The following is a 14,571-nucleotide window of genomic DNA, read 5'->3' as shown; positions in this document are numbered from 1 at the left end:
TAGGAAGAGATGGGAAGGGGAAGAAAAGGAGGAGGTAACAATATTTGAAAAGAAATGTACTCATTACCTTGCTCATGTGATAGTAACCCCTCTGTACGGTATTTTCACAATAAAAAAAATGAAAATGCTAGTTTTGAGATGCTTAGGCTTGTGTTGATACTTAAAATTAATTTGAAGGTTTATATGTAAAAGTATACAAATCTTTTCAGAAATATTGATTTGCTTGTAAATCTAAGTTTTTAAGGGTCAAGCATGGTGTATAAAAAGTTTAGTACATACATTCAACAGATTTAGAGTTTAGGATAAATATAGCCACAAGCTCAGTGATCCTTCCTAAATTTTTTAGTATATACTTTATACAAATGTATATCATATCATTTTCAAAGTGACTTTACTTCATGTTAAAAAGAATGAGCAGGTCCTGGCCGAGATCTGAGCATCAAGGTTCAAAGTCTGCTCAGGCAGGAAAGGCCATGAGATTCTCATTCATACTTAACTACCAGAACGCTGGAAGTGGAGCTATGGTTCAATTCATAGAGCACTAGCCTTGAGTGAAAAAGGGTCAAGGAGTGTGCACAGGCCTGTCATATATATGCAAAAAACATCTTTGGAACACATAATAAACTGTTTGTATAATGTATAGTTCAATAAGTATACAATTCTTAGCTGTATGCTAAGTATTTAGCAAGCACACACACACACACACACACACACACACACACACACACACACACATATATTTGCCAAGCATTTAGATATATATTAACTGCTAGGTGAGATTTCCTTGTAATAACCTATTTTATGTTCTTTCCTATCAGTACACCCAGTCTTGTTTGTTTTTTGTTCATCTATTTTGAATTTTATTTTCCTTCAAAACAATATATTATAGATTTAAGAAAATGTAAATATAACTGGAAAGAAAGATTATAGGATAGAATTTTGAGGGTGGTTTTGCTAAAATAATTAAACTTTATAGATGGAATCATCTTTCCATGTACTTGAATGTGCTTATGATGACTTTTAATATACAATAAGAAAAATGGAATCAGTGCACTTATAATTTTTCATGTAATATCTTCATCCTAGATTTGTCCTGGCAGCAGTTCCATTGTGTAATGTATTCCCTGGCAGATAAGAACCACACCACAGTGACAGAGTTCATTTTATTGGGCTTAACACATGATCCAGTCCTTCGAGTCATCCTCTTCATCATCATCCTGTGCATCTACCTGGTGACCATAGCTGGAAATCTCTGCACAATCCTTCTCATCAGAGTCTCCACTCAGCTCCACCACCCCATGTACTTTTTCCTTAGCAATTTAGCTTTTGCAGACATGGTGTTTTCATCTTCTGTCACACCCAACATGTTGGTTAATTTCCTGGTGGACAAAAATGTGATCTCCTACCATGGATGTGGCATCCAGCTTGGTACAGCTGTTTTCTTTGGGGCGGTTGAATGTTTTCTTCTGGCTGCCATGGCCTATGATCGCTTTGTGGCCATCTGCAATCCACTGCTGTATTCAACCAAAATGTCCACACAAGTCTGTGTCCAGTTACTTATTGTAGCTTACACCAGTGGTTGTTTTAATGCTTCATCCTTTACTATTTCTTTCTTTTCTTTGGTATTCTGTGGATCAAACAGAGTCAATCATTTCTTCTGTGATTTTTCTCCTCTACTTGAAGTTGCCTGTTCTGAAGACATTGTCCTCATACTTCTTTCCACATTTACCGCTGGCTTCATCATTGTGTTCACAGTGATTGTCATAGCCATCTCCTACATCTACATCCTAATCACCATCTTGAAGATACGCTCCACAGAGGGCCGCCACAAGGCCTTCTCCACCTGCACCTCCCACCTCACTGCAGTTGCTTTGTTCTATGGGACAGTTATGTTTATTTATATGATGCCCAAATCCAGTTACTCCACTGACCAGAACAAGGTGATATCTGTGTTTTACATGGTGGTGATCCCCATGTTGAACCCCGTCATCTACAGCCTTAGGAATAATGAGATCAAGGGGGCTCTGAAGAGAGAGCTTGGGAAGAAAGTGTTTTCTTAGTCTGGTTTGGTATTTTCTAATCTTCATTTTAGAATTAATAATTATTACTATACATCAAAGTAAAGTGACTTTCTGAGATGGTCCTATAATCATTGACACATAATTACCCCTGGTGAAATTTTTAGCAATCATGGTTCATTTTGAGATCATGTACCAACTAAGAGGTTTGATGTGTTGTGATAAAATCTCACTGAATTTATGATTAAGGGCAAACTGTTATTGGAAATCCAAATTTGCTAAAAATTCTTTAAAAGTGTTTTTTCCCCAAAAAAGTGTTTAATATATTAGTTTGGATCTTAAGTTCCCTGAAGGATCATAAAATTAGTTAATTTCAGTTCGCTTTTGGGTAGTGGATGAAATAGTGAGGGATAAAGAAGAGCTTTAACCTATGAATTAAAGGCATTTTCCATCTTGAGATATTAATCCTTTTAATATTCTTGCAAGTGTCTTGTAAGCTTTCTTCATTCCTCTTTATTACTTTCTGTATTTTATGTCCAACATTGTATTTTAGTGTAGTCTGGCTACAAGTTTATTATTTGTTTCTGTTTGATCTACTCTCCCAGTGATGTATTCTATCACATTTTTAATGTGATAAAGGGTTTGTGGTGTATTTATTTTTTATTTTTGCAAAATATAGTAATTTGAGCTGGGTACAGCTGGCTCATATGTGTAATTCCAGCTACTCAGAAGGTTAAGATCTGAGGATTGTGGTTCAAAGCCAGGCTAGGCAGGAAAGTATGTGAGACTCATCTCCAATTAACTTCCAAAATAAGCTGGAAGTGGAAGTGTGGCTCAAGTGGTAGATTGCTAGCCTTGAGCAGAGAAGCTCAAGGACTATGTTCAGGCCCTGAATTCAAGCCCCAGGACTACCTCCCCTGGTACACGTGTGGGTACACACACACACACACACACACACACACACACACATACACACACACTCTGTCTCTCTCTATATATACATATATGGTATTGTATAATCTCATTAGTTAATAGTTATACAGATTTGTCAAATATTTTTTTCAAAGAAAATAAATGCTGCAAAGTCCATAGTGATACATTTTTAATATGATCTGAAGATCTTACAGAATTTTTCTGAGGCTCTGGTTCTGGCCATACAACATGTAACACATATCTCAAAAATACTGCTCAGATTTTTATTTCTCCTATAATCTAGTATGAAATACTAAGCAGTACATTTGTCCTCAATTCCATATTGAAGCTGCATGACATTTTAACAAGCCTGACGACATTTATTGTTACTGTCAAGGAAAACAAATTAATAGACTATTTTGACTTTAATTAAATTCTGATTAATTCCTTTTTGATTACTTCAATTTTTCTCTTGAGAGTCTTAAATATACATGTACTTGCTAGAATAAATGTAATCTCCTAGTAATACATTATGGTCTTCATAAACTGCTGATGAGGTTGCTAATATTCTGTAAAGTATTTTTGTCTATTTTCATAAAAATGAAGCTGGAGTATAGTTGCGTTTTCTTTTGTGCTTGTTGGGTTTCAGTATCAAGACACCTCAGATGTTATTATTGCATCAAAATATGCCTTCATTAGTCTCGATAAACCTACAGAAGGATGTAATTAGTATTTTATTGAATGTCTTTAGTATTTAATAAAATTTAATAATAAGGTATTTATGTCTGCTTTTTTTTCTTTTTCATATATGGATTAAAATGTTTAAGTATCAAATGAGGCTGGTTGGTTTGTTCTGCTTGAATTGATTTGAATTAGTTCTGTTTAAAAAAATTTTCAGTTTACCTGTTATCAATTATTACATACAAGTGATTATAATTACTTATATTCCTAAAAATAGCGGCAGAAGCTTTATTTGTATTTCTTTTGACTTTCCCTATTTGGCTATTTAGATTTTGTATTTTCATTTTATTTTTACATGATGAAAGGTAAAAATATGAGAGTGAGAAAACAAGTTTTTATTTTCTCTTTCACTGTATTGTTATTGTCTATTTAAACAATTTCTGTTATTATTTTTATAATTATTTTCCTTTTCATATGCTGTTCTTTATATTACTATTCTTTTCTACCTAATTGAATTAAATGCAAATCTTATAATTTTTAATATTCTATATGCAAATTAGTTTACAAACTCACTGAGTTTATAATTAGAATTAGTCTTATCAAATTCCTCTCTCCTCTTTCTCTCTTTCTCCATCTATGTTGAATGTTCATGAGCCTCTTGCTTTATTTCATTTCTCATGTTCATCCAAATTGTAGGCACAATGCTAATAGTGCATATCAAGATGTTCTTGTTATGTCATTATGACAGCCTCAGGGCCTCAAGGTTCAGCCTGGGATGCACAGAAACTCTAAATTTTGAGAAACTCAAAAGCTCAGAAACTCACGAACTGAAGGGGTGGAGCTTTCTTTCCTTTTTAAACTTAAAAAAATTATTGTTAAAATACTGTACAGAGGGGTTACAATTACATGGGCAAGATAATGAGTACATTTCTTATCAAGTATTGTAGCCTCCTCCTTTGTTTCCCCTTCCCATCCCTTTCCATCCTCCTCTCTCCGTCCCCCCACCAAATCCACCTCTCCCCTTCGCCCCCCCTCACTGAAGTTGTAAAGTTCGTTTTTCGACATAACGACTTGTACATCTTATTGTTGCAATGGGTCCACCTGTATCCCCATTTAAATGATTTGCTTTTCCCCTTCCCCTCCACAAATTATACCGACATCAAATACAGTGAAAGCAGGGATTATACCGTGGGGGAGGGACATACAAAGCAACAAAGAAATAATCTTATAAATATGTTAGAAACAATTGCATGAAAGAAATAAACATTTGAATACATATCTTAGTGTTCATTTCCCTAACACCAACTTATCTGACTTTTTCTGCTTGACTCAGATGTTTCTTTCCTTATTAAATAAAGTAAAATTATTGATTGTGTTGATTACCATACATCTATATCCCAAAAAATGTTTCTTAGGGTTTCAACTGTCTCTTCTTCTTGGTGTCTTGGTTTCTTTGAGCTGGACATGCTTATCTTAGTAATTAATTGATAGAACTAATTACAGCTTTGGTTATTTATTTGCATATTCATTTTACCCTGATATAATATTAGTTTGCTCATCTTATAGTTTTGATTATCTCAAGATTTGTGATTTCCCAGTGCTTATGGCTGTATATCTGTGCAAGCCCTGATTACTTCCCATTTTTCTTTGTCCTGAAGATATATGTCAAGTGTGTAAATCAAACTTTTTACAAAATATTCACCTAGCTTTTTTTTTAAGCTTTGGCTCTGTTATACCAAAGCAATAGAAACTCTACAGCCTGTACAAGTGGCCTGTGTTAGTAAGACTGTTTTCTGACTTGTCAAATTCTGTTTTCATAAAGTAACACTTCAGTGCTATGTATTTTTACTGTGCTTTCTTATTGTTTGGTAGTGAAACTCCTTATTCTGTAAGTCAAATATCATATTTACAACATTTTAAAACAGATAATCATTTCTTCCAGTTGTGCTCAGCATGGAATTAATTAAAATGACCCAAACTGATATTGTGACAGGAACTCCCAAATAAATTTCATATATATGAGTAGGATATATTCTTAACTCTGTAGAGAGATGGTACCATGATCAACATGAACTGTCCTCACCTCCTGCCCTCCTTGCTCAGGTGCTTAGTGGCCACTGAGACCTGCACTGACCACTCCTTTCTCTGGCACATCAATAGAATTTATTCCTCTCTCATAATCTGTGTGGTTTAATTTACTGTCTGGATCCTACACTCAAACATATAGTCCATCTTTGCTATTTTTCAGTGCAGCATCAAAAGTGAAAATCAACTATTTCTTTCTCTTTCTTTCCTTCTTTCTTTCTTTCCTTCTTTCTTCTTTCTTTTCTTTCTTTCTTTCTTCTTTCTTTCTTTCTTTCTTTCTTTCTTTCTTTCTTTCTTTCTTTCTTTCTTTCTTTCTTTCTTTCTTTCTTTCTTTCTTTCTTTCTTTCTTTCTTTCTTTCTTTCATCATTGGGTTTGAACTTAGGGCCTGAGTGCTGTCCATGAGCTCTTTTCCTCAAGGCTAGCACTCTACCACTTGAACTACAGTGCCACTTCTGGCCTTTTCTTTCTTTCTTTTTTTCACACTACATGCTTTTATTACAAGACTCCTGAGCATACGAGGGAAATTCATCACTTAGTAACTACATTGAAAGCACAGATACTTGAAAAAAGGGAAAAAGATTCATTAAAGTATAATATGATTAAACTATGACCAAATAGAAAATTTATATAATAAAGCCAGAAAAAAGTTGTAACATAGTTTACAATAATTATTCACATTCAAGGCTGTACATCAATACATACAACAGCGGTGGCCCTGAACATGAATTCAATCCAAATAATTCGTATATTAGAATTTACATAACACAGACTGAACTAGAGGCCAACCTTAGCCAGCAAATAACCTTATATAAGAATAAAAATACAAAAGTGTATATCCAAAGTATCATTGCATTATTTGTTTTCATCAGTTTTTTTTTTAAGTTTTGCTTTGCCTGTACATCACAGTTACAGCTACAGACCAGGTAGAAAATATTACACACATTCTTACTGACTGCCACCAACCTGAATGACAGCAACATACTATTGATTCGTCCTATTTCAGTTACGGACAAGCTGCAGGAGTTCAAAATACTGTTAAGTTTAATTTGTCCACATCCAATCAAACTATTGTCGTGACAAGAGTTTGTCACTGACACAATAAACTACTTGTAATCATTATGCCAGACAGCTAGACTAGGGAGGGCTGCACTGGTTAAAAAAAAAGCTTGCCCTTTGTAAAAAGGCTTACTTTTTACAGATGTTTGGTTTCTTCATACTAAAGAAATGAGTTACAGGGAAATTCCAGGTACACCAGCTAATTCATTTGCCCACCATCATCATCTCAGCGACAGATAAAACTGCTTGTTGTTAAACACAGTTTCCTCCCTAGAGCCTGATTTAGAGTCCTGCAGGCTGGGCCAGAAGCTGGTGCCCCTCAGAGGTGTGAAGGGGCTCCAGACATACTCTGCCTAAAAAGAACCACAGCGACCTAGGTCACCACCAGTTAATATTGCACCTGCAGAGACCTCTGTGCTGCTCTCCTGGCAGCTTCCCATTTCAGCAGGGAGCACCCTAGGTCTTTGGGCTGGTCAAGGAGGAGTCTCCAGGCATCAGAAGACAAGAGGCCATAAGCTCTGGTAGAGTCAAGTGGCACTGAGTCTGGTGCCTGGAAGAATCCTGTTTCCTACCTAAATCAATGGACCACTGCCCAACCTGAAGAAACAAGAATCAAATCTGGGTAGTCTCAAGACCAGTCAATCTACAGCACTATGGGCAGAGAGGAGAAAGAAGGTGGCCTTCATACCAGCTGGGGCATGCACCACACTGTACAAGAAAAAGGCTAGACCTCCTGAGGGTCACACAAAGGAGCTTTTATAAAACCCAATCATTTACATGGTTTCTTTTTCAAAGCAGAGCTTTTACTCCACTATTGATCCCAAATAGCCCCATGAACTTTCTGAGTCTATAAACGTAATTACGAATCACCCACTAAGCATGTGGCAAAGGTCAGTACAACACTTTTATCTCTGCTAACTGCAGAAACAGATTCAGTACCATTGTGGTCACAAATGACAAGATTGTGAAAACATCACCAAGCACTTGGAAGCCATAGCAGCAGGAATGGAAGAGACTAACATGCATGCATGACCAGATTCTTGCAATGAAAATAAGGAAGCTGGTTCTCAGGGGGAGAAAAAAAATCTGTTGAAAAGGGGTGGGGGAAGGAGAGTCATATTCAAACATTGCTTGGAACACACAGCTTAGCAGGACTGGTATTGGAACACAGAGCATCTGAATATGAGACCAAAGGGAATCTGTGCCATGAAAAATGTCATCTGACACAAACATACCACTTGCAGGTATCTGAGGGGGAAAACGTCTAAGGTAAAAATCCAAAAACTGATTAGGATATTCATCACAGCATTAAATAATGAAAACCAAGAACCCATCTACAAAAAGGAAATGGTCAGATAAATTGATAAAATGTACAACCATTAGACTCTACCATCACTAAATTCTTGCTTCAACTGTCCGTGGCACATGGAAATGCTTGGATATCAAATGAAAAAGCTGGATGTAAAAGTATGTGCATGTTGTGTGTTCCAAGTTTAGTTAGGAAAGCAAAAAAAAGGTGAGGGGTATAGCTCAGTGGTTGAGCACTTCCTGCATCTTGAGTCCCTGGGCTCAATTTCCAACACTGCAAAAAGGAGAAAGGGGGTGGAGCCTAGGGTAGAGAAAAGGGAAAAAGAGAGGGAGGAAGGAAATAATATGGGGGGGCAGGTAGGGGCAGGATCTAGGTCAAAATGCTCATAGTAGCCCCTGGTTAGTGAGTTCATCCTTAATCTTTTACCAGGTGCTCCTCTGCTGGCATCTAAGACTCTGTATCACAAGGCCATCCTCAGGCATGGATGACAGACACCAGAGGCCTAGAGACTTCTGGCCTTTTCTGTTTATATGGCTCTGAAGAATCAAAACCAGGCTTCATGCATGCTAGGCAAGCACTTAACACTGAACCACATTCCCAACCCTCAAATACTTTCTTGAATGTAAGAATTACTTAGAATATTTCTTAAGTTGAAAAAAGAAGTGAATGAATAAAAAGATGAATATCTTTGGTTTTATTAGAAAATTAGGTGGAATTTGTGTCTGGAACAACTTAGAGCAGAAGAAAAGGCATATACATGATGGTTGTCAGCATATAAGGATGGAAGATGTCTCTAGGGGTATTAGCAATTGTAAGGGCAGGAATACTAAGTCACCAGCATGTGGGTCAGTTCATGAGGTCAATCTAAAAGTTTAGTTGTAACTGTCTCACTGTTATCTCACCATAAGCTGCATGCTTTTCTTGGAAATTGTTTGTTTTTCTTCCATTAAGTCTGTAGAAGCCCAGGAACTCCCTGCTTTAGTTAGCGGAAGGACTCATCTATTTTGACCAGAAAGTAGAATTCATAAATCCATCAGTGATAATTCCTCTTATTCTTCTCCTTGGATCCCATAATTTGACCAGAGCAAGAGATTAAGAACACAGACCAGAATGTTATGTATTCACAAAGGACACTCCCCAAAGATTTTTTTTTTCAATAGGAAGAGGTTTCAAGAATTGTTCTCTCTGTTTCCTCCTTACATTTCTCTTAAAGTCTACTGAGTCATAAATATACACACCACGTTAATCTCAGGATAAATTGGTGTTAAAATTGATACAATACTTTTCCATTATTGTAGCCAATAGGCGATAATAACCCACTTATAGAGATGGCAGTTTATCTTGGCCCACAGGTTTGGATGTTTTAGTCTCTGATAAGTTGATTTTGTTTCTTTGGTGGCACATTATGGTAGGGACATAGTAAGGCAAAACCATTCACCCATGTGATCAGAACAAACTAGGGTCCCACAATACCCTCAGATACTTTGTTCTCCTACTTAGCTTAACCTCTAAATACTTCCATCACTACCCAATAGGACACAAGGAGACACAAGTGAGTAACTTTATAAACCTTAACATCTAAACTATAGTAAGATTTAACAACCTGAATATACTGCAGTGAACACCATTTGAAAAGCATAAAAAAACTGCAAAAATATTTCTAGCAATGTTTATGAAAACAGTTTATGTTCTTAATATAGATTTAGTGAGGTATTATATAGCTAACATATTAGAAAACTCTAATTTACTACAGAATCTGAAAACTACCACAATGTTTACTTAATGCTTCACCATGAATAGTTGCATATCAATAAATACAAGACAACATCAGAGAATCACTTTTCTTTTAGATATAGCTGTGGATTATCATTTGTATAGTAAAGGTTAGACAATAGCAGATGTTCCTAGAATTTTTTCCTACCAATCTCTCTTTTTAGAGCCCCCTTAATCTCATTATTCCTGAGGCTGTAGATGAGGGGGTTCAACATGGGGATCACCACCATGTAAAACACAGATATCACCTTGTTCTGGTCAGTGGAATAGCTGGATTTGGGCATCACGTAAATGAACGTAATGGTCCCATAAAACAGAGAAACTGCAGTGAGGTGGGAGGTGCAGGTGGAGAAGGCCTTGTGGCGGCCCTCAGTGGAGCGCATCTTCAGGATGGTGATAAAAATATAGATATAGGAGATGGTTATGACAACTACTGTGAAGACAACAATGAAGCCAGCAGTCAATGTGGAAAGAAATATGAGGACACTGTCTTCAGAACAGGCAACTTCACGTAGGGGAGCAAAATCACAGAAGAAATGATTGACTCTATTGGGTCCACAGAAGTGGAAGGAACAGAAGGAAATGGTAAAAGATGAAGCATCAAAAAACCCACCAGTGTAAGCTACTATAAGTAACTTGACACAGACTTGTGTGGACATTTTGGTTGAATACAGCAGTGGGCTGCAGATGGCCACAAAGCGATCATAAGCCATAGAAGCCAGAAGAAAGCACTCAGCTGCCCCAAAGAAAACAACTGTACCAAGCTGAATGCCACATCCATGGTAGGAGATCACATTTTTGTCCACCAGGAAGTTAACCAACATGTTGGGTGTGACAGAAGAAGAAAACACCATGTCCACAAAAGCTAAATGGCTGAGGAAAAAGTACATGGGGTGGTGGAGCTGAGTGGAGATTCTGATGAGAAGGATTGTGCACAGATTTCCAGCTATGGTCACCAGGTAGATACACAGGATGATGATGAAGAGGATGACTCGAAGGACTGGATCATGTGTTAAGCCCAATAAAATGAACTCTGTCACTGTGGTGTGGTTCCTATCTACAAGGGAATCCATCAGATAATGGAGCTCATCCCCAAACAAATCTAAGATAAATAGAGTATATAAAAGTTTATAAATGTAGTAATTTCAATTTCATTAACACATATTGTATTATGTACTTGAAACTGTGTATAAAGAAAAAGCCATTGAAGAAAAAATAAACTACAAAATAAATATGATCATACAAAAGAAATTAGATTTTATCAGGCCATGGTATGTTTTATACAATATCTTTATCTCTTTATCATTCCTTGCTTCCTTACTATAACCAGTGTGGAAATGAGTAATTTATCTTTTATGTCTTTATTTTTATATTTAAATTTTCTTCAATCTATGTAATACATAACATTAAAGCCAAATAAAAATACTAGCCAGATGAATATAACCTCAAGGAAAAATGAGTGTACTTGAAGGAAACAGGTATTCAAGCTGTTGCAAGGAAGGTTCAGGTAGCACTTCATATATTTGAATGCTTTCTAAATGATAGGCATGCAGGTAAGTATTAGATTACAATTATCTATAGGTACATGGTTTATTGCATGTTCCAAAAATGATATGAAAATATTCATTATTTAGATCTGGTGACGAATATGTAACATGCCCATGGTTGCAGAGCAAGTGATAAATCCCAAATATTCAGCCCAGAGGATTGCTTGCCAATTCCCTGCATTTTAATGAAATTAAGTTGTTGTATAAAGCACTAACTCCATATATTTAGCCATATATAGAAATTGTATTCATTTTATCTTCTTCAGGCTAACATGATAAAGTATCTCCAAGATTGTTTTACATTTCAAAATAGCTATCAGTTAAATAAAACCCTTTCTGAGAAGTACAAACTAGATACAAACTAGATAAAATCCTAAATTAGCACTATTAATGAAGTTGCTCACTGCTTTGCGAACTGTTAGAATTGATTACAAATTTTTTTTGAAACAGAAAATAGTATATTTGTATATACTTTGAATTACCATTGTAATCTCTGTAAATGGCACTTGATACTTACCTCAAATTAAAATTTATTCTTTTAAATAAATCAGTTTTTACTCTAGGAGTAATTTCTAATTTTTTGCACCAAGTCAAGGCACTTTGAACATAAAATATAGCTGTATACAGTATATAGAGAAAATTCCCATGTTGATCCCATTTTTCCAAATCTTCTGTATGCTTATATAAACATATTCATAAACCCAAAGCAACCCAAATCTAAGCATTTTTTGCAGAAATTTGAATAGTGATAAAATGATCATGTGCGTATTTTACTGTTTAGTAAACAAAAAATCCTGGTAATGAATTATAAGTAATTACTCACATGAAATTGATGGTATAAACAGAGCAAATCAGCCCAAATCACTCAGTTCCTGATTGCTTGATTACATTTGTCATGTTTTTACATGTATGAACTGTGGACTTTATATGGAAAGTAAAGTTTTCTCCATTTGTAAGTTTGCATCAAATTAATGAACAAAATTCAATTTCTTACATCTTGAAAGGAAAACTCACCATCATTCTGTATTCTTGCAAAGTCATAGTAGTTATATTACCTTTTAAAATACTTTTGTTCTCCCTTGTGAAGAAATCCTAGATGAAGCTGGAGATTCAGCTATGAATTAGATGGTATCATGGAGTCTCATTAGATTCTGGCTTAGCTATTGAGCAAGTCAATTCACACAGCAACACTGCTGACTTTTCAAGATGTTACCAATTTACTGATGGACAATTCGTTTGTTTCTATCTAAGTGTTCATGTGCACATCTCAAAACTTTAATATTTACAAGAGAATTTAATTAAATTAAGTGTCTTATAGGTAAACCTTGTTTCCAGGTTTACTTTGATACCTGTGATTAAGAAATGGTACTAAGGTGCTGGGAATGTAGCTTAGTGGTAGAATGCTTGCCTAGCATGCACAAAGCCCTGGGTTTGAGTCTTCAGAACCACATAAACAGAAAAAGTCAGAAGTGCACTGTGGCCCAAGTCGTAGAGTACTAGCCTTGAGTAAAGCTCAGGGACAGTGCTCAGGCCCTGAGTTCAGGACTGCCAAAAAAGAAAGAAAGAAAGAAAAAAAGGCACTCAGTTCCTCAAATGAACTAATGACATCAGCTTTAATCATCCAGGATGTGTCTACTGCTAAGGATTCTGTTTTGATACATTCAACACCCGACCCTAAATACTATGCAGGCAGATGAGGTAGAAACATGTAAAATTCAATTTTAAATAACCAAAAATAGGACATATAATGTCATATATAAAGTAGAAAGTAAATCTTTAATAAAATTTCTCCAAAGAACTATACATTTAAAAGATGTTCAGATAACTTCTAGAATAGTGTCAAAATATTGTCTTGAACATTTCCTTTTGATTCAGAACAGCAGAATGTTTATAATGAATGCTCTCTTATGAATCCTCTGTATGTAGGATCTACTGTATGTAAAATACTGTAACTCCACTGTTGAGAAGGTTTTAGAACACTATGACAATTAGAACTTCTATTCCTAAAGATTTCACTTTTCCCATACCCATATTCCTAACATCAAACACTTATTTAATCCTCATAGCAATTTTATGAGGTAGGTTCATTTTCTTTTTTATGTATTTTATTGTAAAAATAGTGTTCAGATGGGTTATAGTTACATGAGTAAGGTAATGAGTACACTTTCTATTCAGCATGTTACCCCTCCTTTGTTTTTCGCCTACCATCCTTTCCCTCTCCACCTCCCCAATTCCTCCCACGCCAAGTTGTAAAGTTCATTTTCAACATAGTGTCTTGTACATCTCATTCTTGCAATGCATCCTTGTTTCAGCATTTTGTTCATTTTCTCTTTTGTACTCATTCTACAGAGGAGAAGGAAGAGTCAAAAGAGTTCAAACAACCTGTGAGGATGAGTTTCGGCTTCCGCTGTTATTTCCCTGGTTCCACTGCCATCTACTGAGGTCTCTCGCTCAACTTTCACTGAAGTCTTAGTTTGGCCGAGAAGCCACAGCAGAATGTTGAGTCCATAGGCAAGCAACTCCTACATATGGAAACTGTTCAGGTCCCTGAAGACAATCACAAATAATGGAGTTTGGAATCCAGTGCATGAACATTATTCCCTTTACTTTCAGATGGACCATGCTGAAAGATTAGCCCCCAGTGAGCCATATGACCCAGGAGAACTGAGCTGTTGCTGAAGTTGTCCAGCCAGGTAGATGGATATTATTTGGGGATAGGATCTCTTTTCTTGGAGGATTAAAGTAAATTTAAGATGCATATATCTGGTATTATATAAGGACACAACCCTTCTAATTCTTTTGAATAAGCAAACATCAAATAAAAACATAGTTGATTTTTGATGTGTCTTTATAGCTAGTTATAAGATGTAATACAACAATATGATGAAGGTATTATGAAGAAAATGAACATTTAAGGTCCTGGGATATTTTAAAATAAGTCAGGCCCAGAGAAACAAAGGATATACATTTTTTCCTTCTATGTGGAAACTAGATTTAGCTCATAAATTTATTAGTATATGTATTGGGTGGTATACAAGTGTATATACTTAACTGAAATAGGATAGATTCAAGGGAGAACTCGATTGTGTATATATACCACATTTTCTTTTTAAAAATATTGTAAAGGTGATGTACAGGCATGTTACAATTCAGGTAATGAGTACATTTCTTTTTGAACATTATCACCCA

The 14,571-nt window shown here is 35.8% G+C and overlaps 2 protein-coding genes across 2 annotated transcripts; one reads left to right on the top strand and one right to left on the bottom strand.

The window, feature by feature from the left end:
- Positions 1-1,115: 1,115 nt before the first annotated feature.
- LOC138836292 (olfactory receptor 5P76-like) lies at positions 1,116-2,060 on the top strand. Its single transcript, XM_070034784.1, has one exon. The coding sequence runs from the start codon at positions 1,116-1,118 to the stop codon at positions 2,058-2,060; it is 945 nt and encodes a 314-aa protein (XP_069890885.1).
- Positions 2,061-9,966: 7,906 nt separating this feature from the next.
- On the bottom strand, positions 9,967-10,908 carry LOC138836291 (olfactory receptor 5P76-like). Its single transcript, XM_070034783.1, has one exon. It carries the CDS (start codon positions 10,906-10,908, stop codon positions 9,967-9,969), a length of 942 nt encoding a protein of 313 aa, XP_069890884.1.
- Between the last annotated feature and the right edge of the window lie 3,663 nt (positions 10,909-14,571).

Source organism: Dipodomys merriami, unplaced genomic scaffold (assembly GCF_024711535.1).
Source record: "Dipodomys merriami isolate MVZ:Mamm:240054 unplaced genomic scaffold, mDipMer1.0.p SCAF_25, whole genome shotgun sequence".
Lineage (NCBI taxonomy): Eukaryota > Metazoa > Chordata > Mammalia > Rodentia > Heteromyidae > Dipodomys > Dipodomys merriami.
Note: the sequence above shows the minus strand (reverse complement) of the source record. Positions and strands in the feature narration are given on the sequence as shown.

Bases quoted from the DNA above. Each gene is read 5' to 3' on its own strand.
- LOC138836292 (XM_070034784.1), top strand. From the start codon at position 1,116: ATGTATTCCCTGGCAGATAAGAACCACACCACAGTGACAGAGTTCATT.
- LOC138836291 (XM_070034783.1), bottom strand. From the start codon at position 10,908: ATGGATTCCCTTGTAGATAGGAACCACACCACAGTGACAGAGTTCATT.